At 33.4% G+C, this 16,015-nt stretch overlaps 2 protein-coding genes and 1 non-coding gene across 3 annotated transcripts; all 3 read left to right on the top strand.

The window, feature by feature from the left end:
- The first annotated feature begins 5,545 nt into the window (after positions 1-5,545).
- LOC142637393 (eukaryotic initiation factor 4A-2-like) lies at positions 5,546-11,215 on the top strand. Its single transcript, XM_075811671.1, has 5 exons — positions 5,546-5,736; positions 7,974-8,043; positions 8,192-8,301; positions 9,039-9,469; positions 10,249-11,215. The coding sequence occupies exons 2-5, from the start codon at positions 7,976-7,978 to the stop codon at positions 10,882-10,884; spliced, it is 1,245 nt and encodes a 414-aa protein (XP_075667786.1). The 5' UTR covers positions 5,546-5,736; positions 7,974-7,975; the 3' UTR covers positions 10,885-11,215.
- On the top strand, positions 7,590-7,688 carry LOC142637738 (small nucleolar RNA snoR98). Its single transcript, XR_012844863.1, has one exon. It is a non-coding gene; the product is annotated as a small nucleolar RNA snoR98 (small nucleolar RNA).
- Positions 11,216-13,841: 2,626 nt separating the features above from the next.
- On the top strand, positions 13,842-14,204 carry LOC142634662 (uncharacterized). Its single transcript, XM_075808951.1, has one exon. It carries the CDS (start codon positions 13,842-13,844, stop codon positions 14,202-14,204), a length of 363 nt encoding a protein of 120 aa, XP_075665066.1.
- The last annotated feature ends 1,811 nt before the right edge of the window (positions 14,205-16,015 follow it).

The raw sequence follows: 16,015 nt of genomic DNA, 5'->3' as shown, positions 1-16,015 counted from the left end.
TTTGTGAACTTATTGAAACCCTCATATACCTCATGATGCAAATCCATTCGCAAAGTCATGAATTTTGAAGATGTGGTTCCCACTAAATTTTTTTAGATTACATTTTCAATCTTCATTTATTATTATTCATTTTTAAAAATGGTTACATCTAAAATCATTAATAATGTCTTCAACTGCCTTTTGTTCATCTACCAAAAAAAAAAAAACTTCAACTGCCTTTGAAAATCCCCCGCCTCTTTCTTTTCCTTTTTCTCTCTTTCAAAGAACACAACAAGCTTTCTCTTCCTGTCCTATCAACGATTTCTAGGCATTTGCTATACCTTTTGGATTTGCAATGCAACAAATCACATAAACTACATTACACATAAAAAAAATTTCCTAGTTTGTAACAATCATCAATTCATTAATGGAAGTGAAACGCAGCAAAGGAATGATTGCATGACATAATCCTTTGACTTTCAAAGAACTTGGGTGCAATTGTGAGACCAAGATAGCTATTTTGTTTGAAATGTTCGAAACCAAGATATAAATCATTGTGATGCAAAAATTTCACAACTCTAGGTTTTGTGAAAGAAACAAATTATTAGAAAAAGAGAAAGAAAAGAGAGAAAAGCCGTGCCGGGGGGGGGGGGGGGGTTAACCATAAAAGGCACAAAGAAATCAAAACTCACCAAAGAACTGAGTGGAAATGAAGAAGTTCAAGTTGCAGGAAACATTTTAGGTCATTGCTAGCAAAAGAGGTTTCACGATGGTGTCAATGCTGAATACTACCCGAAGAAAATGTATACGCAAAAGAAGTATCCTATCTCAAGCTCAATTATGAACAGGTTTAGATATGAAATTATACAAAAGAAGCAAATGGAAGAAGAGAATAAGAGTAAAGAAATTATTGAGAGCCAAATAAACATAGATGTAAGCTGTATAATTCCAAGCAGTGAGTTACAGATAACTAAAAAAATGTCAAAAGTGTTAATTGACAGAAAAACATAGCATTTTTTTTTTTTTTTGGTGAAAAGAAAAATGGTTAGGAGGGGATTGTGGCACCCCTTAACCGTCTCCGAGCAAGACCTCATTTTTATGAAGTATAAAGGGCAGCACCACTTCCCTAGTGGGGAAAGGACTCGAACCCAGGATCTAAGGCCACTAGTCCACTCTCAACAGTAGTGAACATAATATATTTAGAATATATCAATTAATTGATATACATCCTACAAACATGCCTATGCCCATAAATAACAATGTGGATATAGATGACTTTCACAAATAAAAATTTTCAATCAATTTTAGTGATCTACAATCATGGAAGGCACAAATAAGTAACCTCACTTGATAAATATGAGGCTTCAACAATTTTAGGATTAAAAAAAATTTAGGATTTAACACAAGTGATTTTTAACTTTCTTAAATGGGAGGTAAAGTAGAGATAATATTTGAACTCAAGACCACTTACTTTAATACAATGATGAACTATTAGTTGTTCCAAAAGTTTAAACTATTAGAAAATGGTGAACCTAATAATTTACCTATTATTCTAATGGTTTGAAATAGAATGACATGTCATGGTCTATCAACTTGAAACTCTATATTGGGTAAAATTTCTCATTTGCTAAGACCGCTACTAAAATGAATTTCTTCTTCTTTCCTTCAGTTTTTCAGTTTTCTCTATTGAGTAAAAGTTCTCATCCACCACTTCAATGGGGTATCCCCAATTGTATATCTAACTTGGTTTATTGTGGTAAGGATCCATAGTTGACCCCAAAATTTGAGACTAATGCTTCTTGTTGTTGTTATACTAAGTTCCTTAAACACATTTGCCAACTGTGGGAGCTCGAATTCCCAAATTATCGCTAAACAAAAAATTAAAAATTAAGAACAACCAAGAATCCCCCAACACTACAAAAGGCTAGTACTACTGACAAAGACATGATCTATAAACCACCAATATCAAGTAAACAAGAAACTAGGCTATGTTTAATACCGTTGTTTAAAGAATAGTTTTCAGTATTTAAATAACAATAATACTTCTAACACGTATTTTTATAACACTCAAACCTGTATTTTCACAACACTGAAAACTAAACAGCAATACTTAAACACTGCTACCAAACGAGCCCTACGAATTGGGTAACCAAAGAAACACAATTTAATACAAGTAATCATGAATTCTCTCAACTAGGTTAGCAAAAATAACCAAGAAATAGAAATGAAAATTCAGAAAATTGAGAGTTGAAAGTTGTAGCGGAGCTGGGGTCAATCTTGACGATGGAATCATCATCGTTGTCATCATGGTCATGGCGTTTGGACTTGGCTTTCTATCAAATTTTGTTTTCGTTTATTCATTAACAGTAAAATTCCGTTTGGACTTGTGTGTTGTGTAAATTTATCTTGTTTATAAAAGTTTTTACAAATTTTTTTATAACTTTTTTTTTAGAAAGATTTTTTTTATATAACTTGATAAAATGCTAAGTAGTGATTGAAATAAGATTACTTTTACTTTTTTATTTATTTATTTATAAGAATGTTACTTTCACTTTAACCTAGCACTATTATTACTTTTATTATACATTAACCACAACAAGTCATCTTATCAAAAAAAAAAAAAAAAAAAACCACAACAAGTCACCTAAGAAATTATGACAAAATTATAAAAAAAATTTGGTATCATTAGATTTATTTTTCATTCACTAGTATTTACCATAAAATGTGATGGTAAGGCGAAAAGTGATCCTAAAGTCTCAAAAAAGAGACATTTTAATAGGTGATGGTAAGGCCAAAAATGATACCTTCTTTTATTTTTAACAAAGACATCTAAGATTCAAATCTCCCTACTCTCAATTATCAATATATTAGTATATTACTAAGAATCTTGTAAGTAGAAGCTTAATGATGTAACTAATTTCCTTTATGATGAGAAAAAAAATTAAAGTCTCCCCTTTTCCATTTGTTTATATATATATCACCTCAAACTCACTCTTTTTTGGAACTCAAAAAGTGCAACAGACTCCTACAAAGTACCTATCAATTTAGGATAATTACATTGTAAATTTGTAATGTTATGGTTTAATGGTTAAAAAACAATTATTAATTCTGTCTTCTACCATGTAGTCGGGGATTGAAGAGAAAGAGAGAGAGATATGTTGTTGGCCCATGGGCCCAACTTCAATTAAATGTTAGAAGGGCCTTACATGTTCCTTCTAATTTTTAAAATGCTCCCTTGTAAGGTTGTTGGGCCAAACTTCTTGTGCAATTGGGACTCAACTGTGTCTGGGATAGTGATTTGGGCCTAGACAAGCCGAGTAAGTAATGCAAATTTATGTTTATTTATATTATTTTAAAGATAATACAATTTAGGGTCTGGTTAATGATTTTGTGGATGATTAAGAACTACAAGAGTCTGGATCTTTTCTCAAAGATCCCATGGAAATGCCAAGCCTAACATGCCAAACCTAAAACGAAAAATGTGGCTATCAAGTGAATAAATAAATAAATTTGGCTAGTAAATAATTTCACACGTGTTACTCAATATTTTCTTCTAGGTAGATAGGGACAGACCTTCAATTATCCTCTTCTTACTTATCTCTTAAGCATTTCCAAGTGCCACTAGCCATTTAAAAGCATAGTTGAACAGTAAAATATGATTCACAAAAGTCAAGAAAAGTGAGCACAATAATGGTGGATGACTCACATGGTGTGACCTATTTCATGCAGCCATAGGACCAGGTGTTGAAATTATAACATCATATCATCTAATCACTGAGCAAAGTACTCTTTTTTTTACTCCTCTTTTCTTTTGCTTTGTAGACTATATAGAAAGCCAAGACCTATGTTGCTGATTGGTTCATTGGATAAGGATGGCTCTTAGAGCTGCACCATACGTAAGCATTGCTTATCTTATCATGACTTTTTTTTTTCTTTTCTTTTTTTTTTTCAAGAATTTCTTTACCTTAATCATGTGAAGATGTCCTTTTTTTTTTTTGAAATAAACCATTGTGCATTATTAAGTGAAATATCATCCACGTATTTAGCATATATATGTTAGGGAGGAGAGAATGTATGAGTTTAATATCTAAAGTTTTAAGGGTTTTTTGAAAACCAATTCGGACTATACTTATATATGATAACAAATTCAAAAAACCAAGGGTTCGGTTCTTAAATTGAAAAGCATGATTTCAATTCATGGTAATTATGTCGATGACTTGCTTGATAAATTTTTATTATTATTAAACCCCATCAAATTCGAATGGCTAAAATTAGAGATTTCTTGTATGCACCCATTATATTTACAAACATTCAAAGGATTTTATTCGTGATTGGCATATATGTCATAGATAAGCCAATTCATGTGGTAAGGGCAAATGTTTACCTTAAAAGATATGCTAAAATACCATTCATACAACCTAATTTAAGATTGCCTTTAAATTGGTTGATTAATTATAAAGTATATGAAATTTGAGTTAGAAATTATTTCCTAAATCTTTTATATGAATTCAACATTTATATGAAAATAAGGTCTAATACACCAAGTACGTTAAATAGTTTTTTTCAGTAATTATTAAATAATTCATAATTTACACAATCAAGTATTACAATGGTACCTTCTCAAAAAAAGAAAAGAAAAAGTATTACAATGGTATTAATGTGCCCTTTTCACCAACATTTATTGGAATCTTGTCACTAATCCACTCAAAAACAATAAGATATCACTTTGAATAGGAAAATATAAAACAATATTGTTTTAGGTGGGTTTATCGCAAAAATGCGACAGACTATAATGAAAATTGACACATGTCGTTGTAATTATTAATGGCGTAAATTATAAGTTTTAAAAGTTAATGAACCGATCTAAAAGTAACCCTAGATTTAGAAGGTGTGAAATGTATTTTACCTTAAAATTTAAGATGTTTCATAGCCTTAAGGAATATAAATGTTTATTAAAATATTTGTAATTGACCCTATTAATGGGAATTAACCCCTTTAAGAATACAGGCTAATATGTAACAGACTTGTGATCCTTTTTTTTTTTCTTTTTTTTCTGAGAAGCAACTTGTGATCCATTTAAGGTGTAATTAAATGATTTAAATCATCTTTCATCTATATGTTACTTCAAGGAATATTTTTGAAAAAAAAAAAAAAAGCATCACCCTAATAAACCCTAGTACATGTCATCGTGCTTTGTGATAGATTTTCAATTTTTTAAGTGTTTTACTAAATGAATAACTTAAATTAAAAGACAATATTTAAAAGAAAAATACCTTTATAACAAACCCTAATCCAAACAAGATTTAACCCAAAAAAAATAAAAGGTTTATACAATCTTTTTTTTCAACCGCAAATTCTATTACCAAAACTTGTAACAAACCAAGTACTCATAGCCCTTTCAGTTTCTATTATTAAACTAACAAACAAAAAAAACCAACCTTTTCCACATAATTTTCTCAGCAAACAAACAGACTTCAAGTAATAAATCAAACCCCCCAGGGGTAAATCCGGAAACCAAAAAAAAAAAAAAAACCTAACCTAACCTAACAACACAAACAGAAACAAACAGAAACACAAACACAAACACAGAGAGACATAGGAATATATATAAAAGGCTCGCTGTTTTCACCTTTCGCCTCCTCTTTAACTTTCCATTCAAACTCCACGGCGCAGATCCGAGGAGTTTGGAAAAACCCTAGCTCTCTCTTCAAACCTCTTTCAATAATCTTTCACTCTACTTTTCTTCAACACTTTCAGGTCTCTCTCTCTCTCTCTCTCTCTCTCTCACTGTTTCTCCCTGTGTGTGTGTATATGTTTCTGTGTGATGTTTTGTATGTATAGGGATGTGTATTTGGATATTTGGGTTGATGGGTCTGTTTTAAATACGCATGTTTCTTGTTTGTTCTGGTTGAAGCTTGAGAGTATGTATCTGTGTGTTTGTGTGTGTGTGTGAAGCTATATATAGCTATATGTATAGGACTGTGTATATGGATGTTGGGCTTGATGGGAAACGCTGAAATTGTAAAAAGTTGTGATTTTTTCTTCCTATTTGTTCAGTTTGATAGTATATATATATATATCTCTGTGTGGGATTGAAGGTATATAAAGATATATGTATAGGACTGTGTATTTGGTAATATGGGGTGACGGGTCTGTTGTAAAAATGGTGAATTTGTATTAAGTTGTTATTTTTTTTGTTTGTTTGTACTGGTTGAAAGTATGTATATATATATCTGTGTATGTGAAGCTTTATGTACAGGACTGTATATGTGGATGAGTGGCTTGATGGGTCGGTTGGAAAAGCGGTGAATTTGGTAGAAATTTTTGGTGTTTTTTTGGTTGAAAGATTTGATATTGGATGTAAGTGTGTAGTGATTGCTTTTTGTATGTGCTATGTGTTTCTTTTGGGATCTGGGATTCGTCTGTTGGGCTTGTGATTATTGTTGTAGTTCTTTGTTTGCTGTTTGATTTTTGTGACTGTGTTTACTGGGTGCTGTGTTTGGTTTGTGTTCTGTTTGTGACAATGGTTGTAGTTCTGTGTTAGATATTTGATTTTTGTGATAATGTTAAATGGGTGCTTGTGTTTGGTGATTGTGAAGAGTAGGGGGGTAGAGAATGTGATTGATGCGGGGGAAATTGATGGAATTTAGTGATTGAGGCTTGTGGGACTATTTAGTTTGATAGTTTTTTTGGGGGATTTTTGGGAAGCTACACATGATGAAGTAGGAGTGAAAAGGCCTGGTTTTGTGTTTGTGTGTTTTTTTCTCAGTAATCATCTAGAGGGTGAGGGAATTTTTTTCTGGGGAACTGTTGGCTTTAGTGGTCTATGTAGGAAAAGGGAGCAGTTTTAGTGTCATCTCTTTCTGAGAGCTCAGAGATTCAATTACTGTATTGGGAAATAAGTATTGTTTTATGTATTCAAGTCATGTACTATAGGGTGAACTTATTGCGAGTGTTATGATTCTCAAGGGAAATTGTTTTTTATCCATGCTGTAGTTTGTGTTATATTTTTTAATATGTTCCAAGGTTACGCTAGTGGCATATTTATTATTATGTACTGAGTGGTAAGAATACTATTCAGTTTTTCCTAGTTTCTGCTAATTCTAAGAGAAATAATGGCAATGCATATTATGTTTAGCCAGACTTTGGGGGAGTGGGTGAAGTGGTTTCTGTTGCTCAATGATTTATTTCTATCATGACAGATTTCCATCTACTCCTCAGAATATCTTCCCCAGACATTAAAGACAGAAATCTAATACTTCTATACCACTTTGTTTGGTTTGCAAGTTTGGCTCTTCTGTTATATTGTTTAGCAACCTTTTTTTTAATAAAACTTTTTGACGTGTGGTTTGGTTTTCCATCATTACTCCTACACTACTTTGATCCATGCAGTAGTTTTTGTTATATTTTTTCTCCTATATTCCAAGGTTACTGTAGCGGTATATTTATGATTAAGTACTGAGTGGTAAGATTATTATTCCATTTTGTGCTGGATTCTGCTAATTTTAAGAGAAACAATGGCAATGCATATTGCATTTAGCAAAACTTTGGGGGAGTGGGTGAAGCGGTGTCTGTTGCTCAAGGATTTATTTCCATCATGACAGATTTTCGTCTACTCCTTAGAATATCTTCCCCAGACATTAAGACAGAAATCTAATACTTGTATGCCACTTTGTTTGGTCTGCAAGTTTGGCTCTTCTGTTACATTGTTTAGCAACTTTTTATCACTTTTTGACATGTGGTGTGGTTGTCCCATCTTTACTTGTACACCACTTTGCTCCTTGAATTAGCCCGATTTTATTTATTTCCACTGAAAACACATAATGGTTTGGTAATGTCTATCTATTTTTTCTTGTGTGTATGTATTTATATTTGACAAATCATGGGATCTCTGAATTGATTCTGGAGCTTAAATATGCTATTCTGTTTTAGTCCTTTGTGCTCGCTCTTTCTCACTGAAGTTTCTTATTAACTAAATATTTGTTTGTGTACAGCTATGGCAGGTGCAGCTCCAGAAGGTTCACAATTTGATGCTCGCCAGTTTGATGCTAAAATGAATGAGTTGTAAGTTTATTTTCTATATTCTTAACCATGGTTTCTGTTCTTTCTATTTACATATACAATTTACTCTTAAAATTGTTGGATCATATCATTCATGCTTTGTGATTTGTGCAAATTCTAATTATATTTTTTGACAAATTGGTTGTTGCAGACTCTCAACTGATGGGCAAGAAGAGTTCTTCACCTCATATGATGAGGTTTATGAAAGTTTTGATTCAATGAAATTGCATGAAAACCTTCTGAGAGGAATCTATGCTTACGGTAGGAATAGAAGATCTTTTGTTTAATATCTCTTCTTCTGGTTGTAAAAAAGAAGTGAAATTGAAATTTTGATGGCTCCCAAGTTGTTAGCCTGCATCAACCTATGGAAAACTTCTTTTAAAATTTATGTACAAATCATTGTAAATACTCATGAATTGTAGGCTACCACCTATTAACTTGTTATAAAATATGGTAAAAACCAAGTGGGCTGGGGGTCCATTTAAAAAAAACAATTTACTATATGTATGTTTATTTATTTGATTTTAATTGCAGAAAACCCCTAAAATATGGGGTATATGCATTTTGCACCCCGAATATGAAAACTTGCAATCACCACCCCAACCGTAAGAGAGACTGCAAATTGCACCTCATAAATTGATTGACTGTTAAAATTAGTGATCACATACAAGTCACATGATCGTCAAAAGTTGATTTCTCTGTTGTGCCCTGTTTTGAGCTATTGTCTCGAATTATTGCAGTTAATCAGGCTATGGGGTGCAGTTTGTGAAGTTTGTTATAATCGGAATTGTAATTGCAAATTTTTATAATTTCAGTACAAAGTGCTGTACCCCCATTGTTTAGGGTGGTTTTCAATTTCATGGTTTTTTGCAATGAACATACCATCATGGAAATTGCATGGTTTATCATTGAATCTATGATCATGTTCCCTGGTTCTATTCTTCTGCTTCTTGTTTATATTTTGCTTGGATATGTTTTAATGAAATTCTCTACTTAAGGTTTTGAGAAGCCTTCTGCAATTCAGCAAAGGGGGATTGTTCCTTTCTGCAAAGGTCTTGATGTTATTCAACAGGCTCAGTCTGGAACTGGGAAAACAGCAACTTTCTGCTCTGGGATTTTGCAACAACTTGATTATGAGCTTGTCCAGTGCCAGGCTTTGGTTTTGGCACCCACTAGGGAACTTGCACAACAGATTGAGAAGGTTATGCGGGCACTTGGTGATTATCTTAATGTCAAGGTTCATGCTTGCGTTGGTGGCACAAGTGTTCGTGAGGATCAACGCATCCTTCAGGCAGGTGTTCATGTTGTTGTAGGCACCCCTGGTCGTGTATTTGACATGTTGCGAAGGCAGTCACTTCGACCTGATTACATTAAGATGTTTGTACTGGATGAGGCTGATGAAATGCTTTCTCGTGGTTTCAAGGACCAGGTTAGTAAATTTACTTTGATCTTGATCCTTTTTTATGTTTGCAATGCATATGCACCATACATAATTTCTCTTTGACGTCAATTTTTTTTTTTTGTTGGATGGGTGCTTGCATGTGTTAGGTGTCTATTTTGCAATATCTTGTTTTTGATGAACAACATATGGGAAGGAAGTAACATGTATCACAGTAAGAAATTAAACATTGGAGCTGTTTTACCCTTATTAAAGACAATTGGAGTCTTTCAGGAACAACTTATCAGTTTAGGGGCCACTTTGAATTTGAGGCACTTGACTTGTCAGATTAACAGTAAATTCTCCGTGTTCTTTTTAGTGCTGTTTCATTTACAAGTCAGATCTAATTCTGTGGTTATTAATATTTTTTTTAAGTTCTATTGGGTTTTTGGGTCATGTATAAGGTTACTTGGTCATTTTAATGGTTTAATAATTGAAAATGAACCCATCTTTATTTTTTAAGGAATAATGGGATTAGGTCTGTGTGTGTTTTCAGGTTAAATTGGATTAGGTGTGTAGTGGTTTTTTATTCTGCTGTTCAGGTCCAAAAGCCTGATGATAACTATTTACTGCTCTCTTTATAATAAGGAAAAGTTATTGTTTTGTTCATGAATAATCCATGTCTAACTTCATATATTAATTGTACTGATGAAAGGATTGAACTTCTATTAGTGTTTTTTCTCCATGTGCTCTCTCTTATCTTGTTCAAAGATTTGCAGTTCTTGAAGTGCTTGGATATTATGTTCTAATGTTGTTATTATGGTTGTCAGATCTATGATATTTTCCAGCTGCTTCCCGCCAAGGTTCAGGTTGGGGTGTTCTCTGCTACAATGCCTCCTGAAGCCCTTGAGATCACTAGGAAGTTTATGAACAAGCCTGTGAGAATCTTGGTGAAGCGAGATGAACTCACCCTTGAGGGTATCAAGCAGTTTTATGTGAATGTTGAGAAGGAAGAGTGGAAGCTTGAGACACTATGTGATCTCTACGAAACCCTGGCCATCACCCAAAGTGTCATCTTTGTGAACACACGGCGCAAGGTTGACTGGCTCACTGACAAGATGCGTGGCCGTGACCATACAGTCTCAGCCACCCATGGTGACATGGACCAGAATACTCGTGATATAATTATGCGTGAATTCCGCTCTGGATCTTCCCGTGTTCTCATCACCACTGACCTCTTGGCTCGTGGTATTGATGTGCAGCAAGTCTCCTTGGTCATAAACTTTGATCTGCCGACTCAACCAGAAAATTACCTTCACCGTATTGGACGAAGTGGACGGTTTGGGAGAAAGGGTGTTGCCATTAATTTTGTTACAAAGGACGATGAGCGAATGCTGTTTGACATTCAGAAGTTCTACAATGTGCAAGTTGAGGAGCTGCCATCAAATATTGCAGATCTCCTGTGATGAAGTCTTTTTTGGTTTTGTTTGAGGCATGGGGTTCCCTTCCTTTCATAGTACTATTTATTTTTTAACTTCTTATTTTTGTTTTGTTTTTTTCCCCCATCTAGTGTCCCAAGTTAATGTTGGCAAACATATCTGACCTTTTAATGAATTGGATTTTAGGGCATTGCATATTATTGCAACATAAAGACAGTCTAAGTTCTTATTTCAGCTTGGAGGGATTATTTAAAATTTTGTTTTGGGTAGGGTTTGTATTCTAAGCCCCTTTGTTTATTATTATACTATCACTATTATTGTTTTCTTTTTTGAGTTATCAAAGGTGTTAGATTAGTACTGATTGCCTTTTTATTGTTTTAAACTTCGACTATTGTTTCAAGAGCTGGTTTTTACTTAGGCTCTATCCCAGTTGATATTTATATCTTCCCTCTTCTGTAGTGTTAACCTACATCTTTTCCATCCATCTTTTGTATGCAAGGATTGTAGTATGTTTGTTGCTGCATCTGCTATTATCTGGGGATGCAATGGTGGGTTGTGCAAGATTTTGGTCTTGGCTTTACCTCTTGGTAATAAACTGGTTTTTCACTTCGAAACATTTATGTTTAAATTCATTGCCAATTTAACCTTAATAATGTCTGACAAACAAAAAACAACCTTTCCTCAAAAAAAAAAAGAGACAGCCGATGACTTATTCAGCTCTATTTTTTCTGTCATTTTCGCAGCTTACAACCAAATTATTTAACTAACAAAGTAAAATCCATGTCAACGCGTAAAATTGCCATTCTTAGTTTGGACAAATCGCTTAGAATATTGAAGTTAGGGCTTATAGAGAAAGGAGATGAATGTGCATACCAGTCAGAATGTAAAATCTTCTTCATACAATTTTGTTGGTGGCAAAGATTGTGACCTTGTGTATTGACTTTTGAGTTTGATTGAAAATTGTTAGGGTGTGATGTGGATGACTGACTTGGTCTTGGTAAGTTGTTAACTTGGCATATCCCTGTTACCAAGAAAACTTGGATGTAAATGTAATGCTTGTAGAAATTGCTGAAAGCAGAGACATCCATGAGGCCATCTACCACATTACATGTGGATCAAATGGGTAGGTAACACATGGGGTTTCTCTCTGTTTTATAATTATTTTGGAAATTCCAAAATAACTCTCTCTCTCTCTCTCTCTCTCTCTCTCTCTCTGGTTCCATGTTGTGGGGTCTTGCTTGTTTATTCTATTTCATGAATTAGTTGTGTTAGTAGTTGTCTGTAAATAAATGACAATTCTCCCATGCCGTTGTGGATGGCACTTGTGAAACATGCCATGAGCAACAAAGGTCCACTACTAATTTTTTAGCAATTGTTTGGATACAAGCTATCCACCTGATCCTACTGGATTGATCTGTCTTATTGGGAAGAGACTGAGTCCTTCAATAAACATGATCGTTTCACAGGCCCTACCATAGATTTCATTAATGAAAAAAATGGTGTTGATCAATTCATAGAATCATAGTTATAGCATATAAAAGCAACTTTACAGAATTACTTTCCTTGAGATAATTATCCATTAGATATGGTCAACCAATTCAACATAACTGATCATTGCTGATCTTACTGTGCAATCTACCTTGCCTACCTATTTCCCCTTTACTCATGGCAAATTCTGACCAAATGATGGAAAAGTAATCATGGTTTTTTTTTTTTGTTTAATCAGACACTATGGTTTATGTTGTAAATTTCATACGACAAATAAGACTAGTGAGATTAGGAAATTCATCTTCCACATTATAATCATTTATATAATAATTTTTCTTAAAATAAAATCTAATAAACCTTTTTTCAAAGAAAATTGGGTAATTACATCTCACTTTCTTGATATTTAAGAGAATGACACTCTACCCCAATCATGAAGGGAAAAAATATTTTCTCCTATTAATATTCATTTGACCAAATTTTGTTAAATTAATGTTAAAAATATTATGCAATACCCTGCCTTTTGCTTAAAAATAAGAGTATTCTATAATATTCAAAATGATTTTTGCTTCTTTTTTTTTCTTTTTTCAACAGCTTAAGAAGAGACTTGTCATTGCAACTCTTTTGGTACTTGATCAACTTTGTATTTTAATTATAAATTTATTAGTTATGTTTTTACTCATCATGATTAAACTTAATTAAAGAAAATCTTATAAAAATTTAAAATATTTCATTATTAATATAAACAAATGAGGGAGTGTTATTTTCTTCCAACATAAAAAGAGGTGAATGCTCTCCTTCAAGAAGAAGAGTATAATAATTACCCCAAGAAAATTTAGTAAACCTTCTTTTTTGTTTTAAATTTAGGCCTTTTACTCATGACAAAGAAAATTTATAAGTTAAAACTCATTGGAACCGACAAAGTGAGCAAGTCTGAATAGAATATGGTATTTATCAAAGATGTTTTATTGTTTCCACATCGTAGCATTTTCCTTGGTCAAAATTAATATGGGTTAGTAGTACTGCATTCATTTCATGGCAATGACTTCAAACATTGAATAGACATCTCAATTTTGGTACTCCACGCACTCTATTTTTCTTTTTCTTTTTTTTCTTTTCTTACATATACCAGTCAAAATTTAACCATTTCACGTGTAAAAAGCCAGTCAAACTAAGCAGCCTAATCCTCATGCAACTCCACAGTGAGGCGAAGTTGGAAAAATCACATTCCCTCAAATTCCCATTAAAGAAAAGCAATATTGATATTAATATATTAACAACTGAAAGAGACAATCTTGAGCTGTTCCCACATTAAAAAATGATTGAAAATATCTAAGAAAAGTTTATAGCAATGAATAATTGTAATTGAAACACCACAAAGAAAAGCCCAACAAGCCCCCCTTTTTTTTTTGCCTTTTCCTTTCTTTTCTCCCACTCCATTAGTTCTCTCATTCATTCTTGAACCTTTCAAACTCTTGTGAGCTTGTTCCTGTTCCCTCATGGAGGATTTCAGATCCAAGTCATGCAGGGATGGGAGGATGATGCAGATTGAGAGCTACTATGGAGGAAGAGGTGCCCCAACAAGCATGCAAGATCTGAGGTCTTACAGTGTGAATTATGCAGGTTCATCTGTACAGTCAAATAACCAGATTGTACCAAAGGAGCTGAAGATGAAGAAAGGGAAAAGCAGTGTTGGGACAGTCTCTAAAAACTGGAGCTTCAATGACCCAGAATTGCAAAGGAAGAAGAGAGTTGCTGGGTACAAGGTTTACACTGTGGAGGGCAAGATGAAAGGATCACTGAGGAAAAGCTTTAGGTGGATCAAGAACACATACACCCAAGTGGTCTATGGATGGTGGTGATTCATGTGATGGGTATATCTTCCTTTTTCATTTTTTTAAGGTTTCTCTTTTGGTTTGTAATGGATTGTGAAGTTCTATTATGAGTTTGAATATCATAGGACTTAAAAGTCCTATTTTTTATGCCAATTCTATAGATATACTATAGTTCTATTATAAGTTTAAATATCATAGGACTTAAAGAGTCCTATTTTTATGGCAATTCTATATACTATAGATGTGAGAGTACTTAATGTCTTAGTTTTGTTTTGAGAAGCTTACTCTATAATACCTTATCTTTCTCTTGAATTCCATATGCCAATGTTATCAAGATCTGCAACAAAATTTGCTTATTTTAGGCCTCACATATTTTATCCTATGATCTCACTGTAATCTTGGCATGGGTAATGATTGATTTTTTTCCCCTTTAAGCACTGAACTCTGACAAAAGATAAAGAATGCTGAAAAAGGAGGAAAAAAGTGCCATTAGAATTCTGTTTGGTTAGCCTAAGGTTTGCTTCTTGCATGTTTCACTTGGGGAACCTTTGAATTCCTTGAATCCAGTAATAGGTGACATTTTGTAAAATGGGTAGTCTGAAATTTTTTGGACTCAATGTCAAATAATCCATCCTTTTATTTTTCTTCATCAATGGTCAAGAAAATTATCCTTTTATTTTTCTTCATCAATGGTCAACAAAATTATGAAGATTTGCCATTGTGGTCTTAGAAGATTTTCCATTAGAAATTTTTTTATTCTCTTTCAATTAATTTTACTGCAAGTAGCACAAGCCAAGAAGTACTTTTATATGGATATCCCCCCACATCTACTGATCATTATGACTTATAGCAATAACAAATGGCAAGAGCTCATATGAAATATCCTCATTAGCTTTGAAACTTCAATCCTCACACACATTTCTTATGTAAGTTAATAATTCACAAAGCCAAGATAGACTTTGTTTTTGTTTTCCCCCCTCCAAAATCTGATTAACGAATCCTTAATCCCTTAATTTTCACATCCACCATTGTTTTAGGACTTAAAAGTAGAAGTAAAGGGTACCACATATGGGCAGTCATGGGTCGAACCAGTGCTCAGCCTTTTAAGGAAGTTGTAGACATCACTACACAGTACACAATACTCATTATCATTAGGCCAAGAGGCCTTGAGCCACGAATGATGGTTCAAAGTTCGAACTTCCTTTATAGGCAATACCACTAAATTGTACTATATATTATATAGGCAAAAAAGAGAACTGATTTAGAAATCTTTGATGGGCTAAGGTTCAAACATTGAAAGAGGTGGAAATCAAATGAACTTTTCTCCAAGATTGAAATATGTTGGGCAATGTGGATCTTAGATTGCATTTAATCAGAATTATGACCTGACCCTATATATAAGTGTTACAGTTTTTAATGGAATTTTTGTGAGGTTTAGTCCATGGACAGGAGGTCCTTGTGAATCTGCAATGTGGGATATAAGAGCATCCACAGCAGTGGAGCAAAATTTTTAGCTTTTTAACACTATAAAAAGTCACTTTATCTATTTTACCTTCTTACATCCAATAACAGTGGTTTTATTTTAGCTTTTAACACAATAAAATAATATAAACACTACAATAAAATAATATTTCATTCAACCACCATCAAAGCCATAGAAATCATTGCACATCCACAACCCCGCCATTGTAACCAGTGCCCATCAAAACCAGAGAAGAAGAACAAAAAAAGAAAGCAAAAAAATCAGACCGAAACACAATTCCAAATCAAAACCCATGCCCGAAACAAAAACCCAGCCCGAAACACAAACCCGAAACATAAGCACAGCCTGAAACACA

Source organism: Castanea sativa, chromosome 5 (genome assembly GCF_040712315.1).
Source record: "Castanea sativa cultivar Marrone di Chiusa Pesio chromosome 5, ASM4071231v1".
NCBI classification, from domain to species: domain Eukaryota; kingdom Viridiplantae; phylum Streptophyta; class Magnoliopsida; order Fagales; family Fagaceae; genus Castanea; species Castanea sativa.
Note: the sequence above shows the minus strand (reverse complement) of the source record. Positions and strands in the feature narration are given on the sequence as shown.

Bases quoted from the DNA above. Each gene is read 5' to 3' on its own strand.
- LOC142637393 (XM_075811671.1), top strand. From the start codon at position 7,976: ATGGCAGGTGCAGCTCCAGAAGGTTCACAATTTGATGCTCGCCAGTTT. The intron at 8,044-8,191 runs GTAAGTTTATTT...TGGTTGTTGCAG, and splicing joins GATGCTAAAATGAATGAGTT to ACTCTCAACTGATGGGCAAG. The intron at 9,470-10,248 runs GTTAGTAAATTT...TATGGTTGTCAG, and splicing joins CTCGTGGTTTCAAGGACCAG to ATCTATGATATTTTCCAGCT.
- LOC142634662 (XM_075808951.1), top strand. From the start codon at position 13,842: ATGGAGGATTTCAGATCCAAGTCATGCAGGGATGGGAGGATGATGCAG.